We start from the raw sequence: 8929 nt of genomic DNA, 5'->3' as shown, positions 1-8929 counted from the left end.
GTGGCTGGACTTGGCAAAAGGAACTCGACTAAGCTGTCTTCTCTACTCCACGGACTTGGCAAACGGAAAACTACTACGCAGCTCTCTCTACCCAAAGACCTTTGGCTTACGGACACAACTACTCTTGATTCTACTACCCGGGACCCGGCAAGTACCCTACTAACCTTCTTCTTTGGCCCATACAGTACCCCGGCTTTGCTGAAATACCACACTCCGGGCACACCTCCGCTGCTGTGGGTGTGTGAAGTTCTCCTTTCCCACCTCAGTACCGGGGTCTTGTCAGGTTTGTGGGCAGCACGAGTGTGACAGCTACTCCCAGACCACCATCCACTATAACAGATGACTCTACTATCAATGTGCCTAGCTCTAGTGAGGAGAGAATTGTACACTGGTGGGACCCAATGTTCCAGGGATATATGCCCGACATGAATAGACCTAGATTTCAGCTGATACAACCTGATGCAGTAGATCAATGGTGGGAGGAGGGAAAGTTTACGCCTGAGAAAACAGCAGAGATTATCCGTGAGTGTAGCAGAGATATCAGCTTGGGAATTATATCATGTTCAGGCTTGGAAGTGGTAAAGTATGACGCCATACCCACAGAGCCACTATTTTGGGAATTACCAGTGCAAGCCTGTGGGCAGAATCTTATAAAAGAATAGTATAGCTGATCATATAGTGGTATACAGAGCTATAGGAAATCTCATGGGTATGACTATCCTTAGGAACCCCTAATGCGAGAAGCTGAGGCTTACAGAGAGGATTGGCTCAGGGACACTGTTCTAGACTACCTGTCTGCTCACTGCAGTGCCTATCTAAGAAGAGTATGGAAGGTAGGCCGGAATGTCTACCTGGATAGAGTATAATACATTTCAGAGAGGGGCCAAAAGTGCTGCTATTCGGTCACAGTACTGGATAGTGTAGGACGGATGTGTGTAAGCCCAAATCCTACACTTTATTACAAAATATTCAGAACATGAGAAGGGCTACACAGAGTATGGGTTCTCCAGTGAAGGGAGGGTCATGTTATTGTTACTGTTATGTATGTTCTGTTTTCACAAATTTATTGAAGGTGCATAAATTGTGTGTCTCATGCAGGGATGTGAGGGTTTCACCATGGGGAGCATGTAGCCCTGTGCCCGGATTATGTTTTCCTGGCCCTAACATGCAAGCCCTGGTACCAGTGCAGGCAGTGTTAGGGTTAAATCCCTTGTCTTCAGTTAATAATGTGAGCTCCTGTTACCTACATATAATTGATAATTGTTTGCAGGTGTAGCCTGAAACCATTGGAGCCTAATACTGAGGTACTGCCCACCTACCGGGGCGAAGACCTGGGACCCTCCCCTGGTAACAAAAAGGGTCTGCAATCCAAATTCTAGGAAGTTCCTCTGTGAATGCCTGCTCCTTAGGGAGTAGGTGAGGATTCCCCTAGCCCAATAAGGGGGTAGGGGTTGAGAAGGTTTAGCTCATGGACCTCAAGTCCATGGGTGTCTAGTCAGGGACACAGATGCAGCAGGTTGCGAGGGAATATGTGTTATACTGTGAAGTACTTCTCCTGCGTGAGAAGGGATCAACAGGACTGGCCTGCATCAATATATAAGTGAACTGTTGCTCTGTCTGGTCTCTGTGACTGAAGAGTTCCTGCAGGGGCTACTCCTTTCTCTGATAGGGCCCTGGAGGATGAAGGCGCTGCACCTGAGAACATCTAAAAGCCTGTCCTATGCTACTCCCCACTACAACGTGGAGCCCTCAGTCCTTCTGTACGATCAGAGGTGAGCTAATAGCACCAGCAACACTATGTAACTGCTAGCTCTCCCTTAGGGGGGGAGGGGAGAAAGGTTAAATATGCAAATGATGGCTTTTTCAACCTCCCTTTTTCTTTTTGTATCCCCCACCTTCCCTACTCATATAATTGTCGAAAGCTTTAATAAAAATACAAGTTACAAAAAAAAAAAACGGTCAGTGGCGAAGGGTTGGTCTGTGGCCAAACACCAGCAGCAAATTGGTCACTGCGAAACTATTCCGATTCGAAGCTAAGTGAAACTACAGACCGCTTCAGCATAATGGGGAATGCAAATTTTATTATAACCAACAGCATGGAAATATAAAACAATAACATTTTCCTACACTAAGAATGATATAAATAACCTGCATTTAAAAAGTTATAACTTTTTTTGTGCACCATAAAGTAAAGTCACGTTGCATTGTGAGTCAGCGTAACACAGACACACGTGTGCACTTATATGTGAGCGTCTTAGTTGCTGGTTATCCCTAAACAGGCCTGGCTTTAGAGATAGGTCTCTCCCCTGTGTGTGTCCTCTTGTGTTTGTTCAGGCTGGATAACTGACTAAATCCCTTCCCACATTCCCCACATACATGCGGTCTCTCCCCTGTGTGTGTCCTCTTGTGTGTGTTCAGGCTGCATAAGTCACTAAATCCCTTCCCACATTCCCCACATACATACGGTCTCTCCCCTGTGTGTGTCCTCTTGTGTGTGTTCAGGCTGGATAAGTGACTAAATCCCTTCCCACATTCCCCACATACATGCGGTCTCTCCCCTGTGTGTGTTCTCTTGTGTGTGTCCAGGCTGGATAACCGACTAAATCCCTTCCCACATTCCCCACATATATGCGGTCTCTCCCCTGTGTGTGTCCTCTTGTGTGTGTTCAGGCTGGATAACCGACTAAATCCCTTCCCACATTCCCCACATACATGCGGTCTCTCCCCTGTGTGCGTCCTCTTATGTATGTTCAGGTTGTACAACACACTAAATCCCATCCCGCATTCCCCACATACATGCGGTCTCTCCCCTGTGTGTGTCCTCTTGTGTGTGTCCAGCCTGGATAACACACTAAATCCCTTTCCACATTCCCCACATACATGTGGTCTCTCCCATGTGTGTGTCCTCTTGTGTGTGTCCAGCCTGGATAACACACTAAATCCCTTCCCACATTCCCCACATACATGCGGTCTCTCCCCTGTGTGCGTCCTCTTATGTACATTCAGGTTGTACAATACACTAAATCCCTTCCCACATTCCCCACATACATGCGGTCTCTCCCCTGTGTGTGTCCTCTTGTGTTCGTTCAGGCTGGATAACCGATTAAATTCCTTCCCACATTCCCCACATACATGCGGTCTCTCCCCTGTGTGAGTCCTCTTGTGCGTGTTCAGGCTGGATAACGCATTGAATCCCTTCCCACATTCCCCACATACATGCGGTCTCTCCCCTGTGTGAGTCCTCTTGTGCGTGTTCAGGCTGGATAACGCACTGAATCCCTTCCCACATTCCCCACATACATGCGGTCTCTCCCCTGTGTGTGTCCTCATGTGCATTTTAAGGCTGGATAACACACTAAATCCCTTCCCACATTCCCCACATACATGCGGTCTCTCCCCTGTGTGCTTCCTCATATGTATGTTCAGGTGTGATAACTCCTTAAATCCCTTCCCACATTCTCCACATCCATGCGGTCTCTCACCTGTGTGTGTCCTCCTGTGTGTGTTCAGGCTGGATAACACACTAAATCCCTTCCCACATTCCCCACATACATGCGGTCTCTCACCTGTGTGTGTCCTCGTGTGTGTGTTCAAGTTGCATAACTCACTAAATCCCTTCCCACATTCCCCACATACATGCGGTCTCTCCCCTGTGTGTCCCCTCTTGTGTTTGTTCAGGTTGGATAACCGACTAAATCCCTTCCCACATTTCCCACATACATGCGGTCTCTCCCCTGTGTGTGTCCTCATGTGCATTTTAAGGCTGTATAACACACTAAATCCCTTCCCACATTCCCCACATACATGCGGTCTCTCCCCTGTGTGCTTCCTCATATGTATGTTCAGGTGTGATAACTCCTTAAATCCCTTCCCACATTCTCCACATCCATGCGGTCTCTCACCTGTGTGTGTCCTCCTGTGTTTGTTCAGGTTGGCTAACTCACTAAATCCCTTCCCACAATCCCCACATACATGCCATCTCTTCCCTGTGTGAGTCCTCTTGTGTAGGTTCTGGTCTGATAACCAAGTCAGACTCTTCCCACTTTCTCCAAGATCTTTTCCGGTGGCACCTTCTAATATACCTTCTTTTGAATAAGAAGCAGTTACATTGTTTATTAATTGCCTTGACTGGTTGAAAGTTTCATTTTCTGTCATATTCATTGGAATGTTGCAAGATTGTTCTGTCCTCATCTTTTCCATATTCTCATTTGGGTGTTTGAACTTCAGATGTGTGAGGAGGTAATCCTGACTGCTAAAAGCAACCTTGCAGTGTTGGCATGGATGGATAATTGGTGCTTGGTTTTGTACTAGACGAGACAAAAAAGTCACAGTTACACAAACTGTCTTACAGAAGGTGATGCAGGAGAGGTAAATTGGAATATCACAAACAGTTCTGGATGAAAGTAAACTGTAGATGTACATTGTACAAAGGAAGGGTTTAGCATAACATGTGCAGCATTAGGGCCGGGAGAGCAGATGTACAGAATCATACATTTAAAGTGACTAAAAATATTTAAAGATTTTAAAAGAAATCTCACATGCTGGAAAAGACCAATTAAAGTGGCAGAAATCTTGTCATATCATGTCAAATCCTTTGTACATAAAAAAAGGGGGGGACAAACAATCAGTGTTGTGTAATGAGTTGGATACAATAAAACCTTTTATAGGTAATTAATAAAAAATAATGAAAACAGGAGTGGTGTTAATAGATCCATGGCCAATTCCAGTGAACAACACATTACTTATAAACATATACTCTAACATAATATAGCAGTGAATCAATTGCTGACCCTGATGCAAAACATATACTGATGTTCAACGGAGTCTCTTGGAGGTAATCTCCTATTCAGCAGAACAGCGGTGCACAAAGTGGGGGGTGCGCCCGCCAGGGTGGGCGTGAGATTCGCTGCAGGGGGCACTGGGTTTAGAGGCCGCCACACGCTTTCCGACTTACCTTGATTTAGACGCTCCTGGGGATGCGTCACCATGGCAACGCGGCGTTAAATGACGTCACATTGTCATGACACCAGGACATCTGAATCAATGTAAGGGGGAGTGGGGTGGGGGGGGCGCGAGGAGAGGGGGAAAGCCAGCAGGGGGGTGCAGGGAAAAATATTGCGCCCCCCTGCAGTAGAATATATAGACCTGGTAATATATACCTATAAGGGCTACGAACTCCCTTTATTATAGTTAATACTGAAACTCCAGGATGTTCAATGCAAACCCGGAGCACTAAATCTCTTAAAGGGGATAAACCAAAAAGAGATACAGACAAAAAGTTGATCTAAAAAAAACTGCATAAAAAACATATAAAGAGCGTCCACATTCTAAGTAGTGTTTAGCTGTGAGGTCACCAATGACCAGTTTTGAGCTATAGTTCATTAATATAAAAAAAATAGTCTCAATGCAGAGTGCTTCAAAAGGTATAAAGTTGGCTCCTTGGATAGGGGACATAATATAGGAACATAGGAGCCTGTATCAGCTGGATGTTTAAGGGGTTTACATAACAGGATGTGTCCTATAGCTGCTGCGCCTTATTCTGGTAGTGGCAGTGAGTATTACTGCCCGATGTTAAAGTCAGATCAGTGCTATAAACACAGCTGAGGATGGGCATATCAGGTACATATTGACACCTGAAAGCAAGGCTATAGATACCGCAGCAATTTATAGCCTTAATATGTATCCAACTTCCCTCACATTAACAATTGTGTCACTTACCAGAGAGACATTGTAGCATTTTGCTATTAAGTATCAGGGCAGTGTAATTCAAGCCCATACCCGGTACTGTATGTTGGTTAACAACAGTGGCTGTGATGATTCGCAGACCGTCTCCTCACCTCTTGGTCCAAGGGGGGGGGAAGGGAGCGGTACAATCAGGAACACACCGAAAATATAAAAAGATAAACAAAATAATGGTGCAGTACATTCAAACAATGTGGGAAATAGTTGAATCTTGGCTCGGTTAGAATTCCTACTTACAACAAGTAGAATGAATGTAAGCAGTGGTCTGACTCTGTCAGTATAGGTAAGGTTAGATCTTCAGCAGAGAAGAAGATTCTGGATAGGAGGTGACTTCATACAGGGTTCATTGAAGTGATGTAAACTCAGATTCACGGAGAGTGTTGAGATCATATAGAAAGGAAACGAACCATAGTGTAGATCACAAAACACAATTTATCCAATCAAGCAAAGTAAGAAATGTACTTACAATAAGTACATAAAGTATGTACACGTAACAGTATCGTGAGACAGTAGAGGGCTCTTATTCATAAGAAGCTAGCTGGACTTTCTCCCTTGACTCCCACCTCACCGCCGATGGATGGCGTCTGACGTCACTTCCGGTAAATGGGTGATGACATCCGGTAGGGAGCGGGGAAGATGGATCTCAGCAAATCGGCAGCAAATTCGGCAGGCACCTCACACGTCTTCACTCATGGAGCAACTGCAGCAGACTGACGACAAGGCTCAACGCGTTTCGCTGTTCATAGACAGCTTCCTCAGGAGAGAATACTAACCCTTAAGATTGTTCAGTATTATATACTATGGTTGATTGAAATCAATTAACAGACTGGCCGTCTGTAACAATTAAAAAATTAACCCACAGGTTGCCAAAAGCTTGGCACATCACTCTGCGGTCCAAAAAAAAGCCTATACATAACATAACATAACAATGTAACACTTTTATTAATAAATAACTAACACTCAAAAGATATAGTGATTAAAAATGACTATATGATCTCAACACTCTCCGTGAATCTGAGTTTACATCACTTCAATGAACCCTGTATGAAGTTAACTCCTATCCAGAATCTTCTTCTCTGCTGAAGATCTAACCTTATCTATACTGACAGAGTCAGACCACTGCTTATATTCATTCTACTTGTTGTAAGTAGGAATTGTAACCGAGCCAAGATTCAACTATTTCCCACATTGTTTGAATGTACTGCACCATTATTTTGTTTATCTTTTTATATTATCGGTGTGTTCCTGATTGTACCACTCCCTTCCCCCCCCTTGACCAAGACTGTTTCTGTAAGGAATCCTTACAAATTCCTTGGAAGGTTGAGAAGTATCTTTGGTTATACACCTTTTCACTGTGTGTAAATTTTTTGCACTTTAATTGAATTGAGGGTGTTGTATAGCGCCGATACAAATCACTTGGGTTCACTCGTCTCCTCACCTCAACAAACCTTCCATGGCGGACATTCAGGATGCGCGGTCTCGTGGTCCCACTGCGCACACAGATCTTGCGCTGTCTGATTCCCCATCAGCGGATTCTGTCTCCGCCCCCCGCTCTGACGCACGACGGGTGCACTTGTCCAGCCTCCCCGCTCAGCGCGTTCCAAGCCCCGCCCCCGCTCTGGTGATGGACAGGACCGGCGTGGGAGTGACGCGTGCCTCGGGCTCCACCCCCTGACCTCCGTGATGCGCGCGATTGATCCTGCCCCCTCTTTCTCTAAGGACATCCAGAACTGGCGTGGAAGTGAAGCTCTCCAGGCTTCGCCCCCTGACCTCCGTGACGCGCGCTGGTCGGCGCGCGATCGGTTCCGACCCATCCCTGATTATGCTGCATCATAGGCTGCTGGTGCATAGGGGTGTGCCCTATCAATGGTTACTTCCTGGTTCCGCCGTGGCTGGCTATTCGAGGCCCTGCCTTTATATACCTTGCTGCTGCCTTCAATCTTTGCTGGGCATAGTCTAGTGTGATGCCGTGCCCTGCTGCATTCCAGTTCCTGTGACCTTGCCTTGCTGATTAACCTCTTGTTGCCTGACCTTGCTTGTCTCTTGGATTCCGCACCTCTCCTCTCCTGATCCGGCTAAGAACGACCATTCTCTTGTCTCCAGTCCTGACCTTGGCTAAGTACTCCAACGATCCGATACTCTCCTATCCTGAACCTGGCTACGTACCCCGACGATCCGCTACTCTCCAATCCCGAACTTGGCTGCGCATTCTGATGATCCGCAACTCTCCGCTCCAGACCTGGCAAGTACTTATGCTATTCTCCAATCTATAACACTGACCTGGCTTGAACGACTACTCTACATCCTAGGCGCGCCCGCGTGGCTCAGCGTTAACCAATTCCATACCTCAGCACCACGATCGCGCTTCATTTGGGGTGAGCTACGCATTACAATATGCTCAGCCACACAAACGTCGACCCATGGAGGTAGGAAGAGTCCTGCGCACACACGCAAGCTACCTGACTACCTTAGAGGAAAAAATTGTGGGTAGCGAGCAAACCATGCTCTCCCTTCAGGAGGATTTTCGCACTCTCTTTCTTGTACCCTACAGGAACCGCATTCCCCTCTTGTGCCTGCTGTTCCTGACCTTCCCACTACTCCAGCTTTGCCTTTCTCCCAAGAACCTCGTCTACCTGCCCACAACCGTTAAGGGGGTGACCCTCATGAATGCCGGGGGTTTTTGAATCAATGCTTTATACAATTTGAAATGAATCCTTCACGCTTCAATGCGCCCCGCGCCAAGGTGGCGTATATTGTGTCTCTCCTTATAGATGACGCTCTTGCCTGGGCCTCTCCCATCTGGGAGTGAAGATTCGACCTCACATAGGTTATCGGAGCCTTTGCCCGAGAGTTCCGGAAAGTGTTTGATACACCCAGTCGTAAGGTATGTGCTTCCTCTGCACCTTTTCGTGTTTCTCAACGCAATCGTCCAGTCGCCAAATACGCTCTCGAGTTTAGAACTATAGCTGCAGAAACTGACTGGAATGACGAGGCTTTGGCCGCGGCCTTTTGGCAAGGATTATCGGAAGCCTTGAAGGATGAACTGGCAGCCTACGACCGTCCCACCGATTTGGAGGAGCTTATTGCCGTCTATATTAAGGTGGATCGTCGCCTCCTGGAGAGACGATCAGAGAAGGCTCATCATCGTACCATCCCATCTCGGATCAATCCCGGTCAGGTGAGCCAA

The 8929-nt window shown here is 46.6% G+C and overlaps 1 protein-coding gene across 1 annotated transcript in view; it reads right to left on the bottom strand.

Annotated features, from left to right (window-relative positions):
• Positions 1 to 2046: 2046 nt before the first annotated feature.
• Positions 2047 to 8929, bottom strand: part of LOC142497971 (uncharacterized) — a 30524-nt gene continuing 23641 nt past the window's right edge. The window contains exon 2 of the mRNA XM_075606456.1: positions 2047 to 4307. Coding sequence (XP_075462571.1) covers positions 2272 to 4307 — 2036 coding nt within the window. The 3' untranslated portion in view covers positions 2047 to 2271. The remainder of the gene's footprint in view (positions 4308 to 8929) is intronic.

This window comes from Ascaphus truei, chromosome 6, assembly GCF_040206685.1.
Source record: "Ascaphus truei isolate aAscTru1 chromosome 6, aAscTru1.hap1, whole genome shotgun sequence".
Classification (NCBI taxonomy): domain Eukaryota; kingdom Metazoa; phylum Chordata; class Amphibia; order Anura; family Ascaphidae; genus Ascaphus; species Ascaphus truei.
The sequence above is the reverse complement of the archived record's forward strand: the minus strand, read 5'-3'. Positions and strand labels throughout refer to the sequence as shown.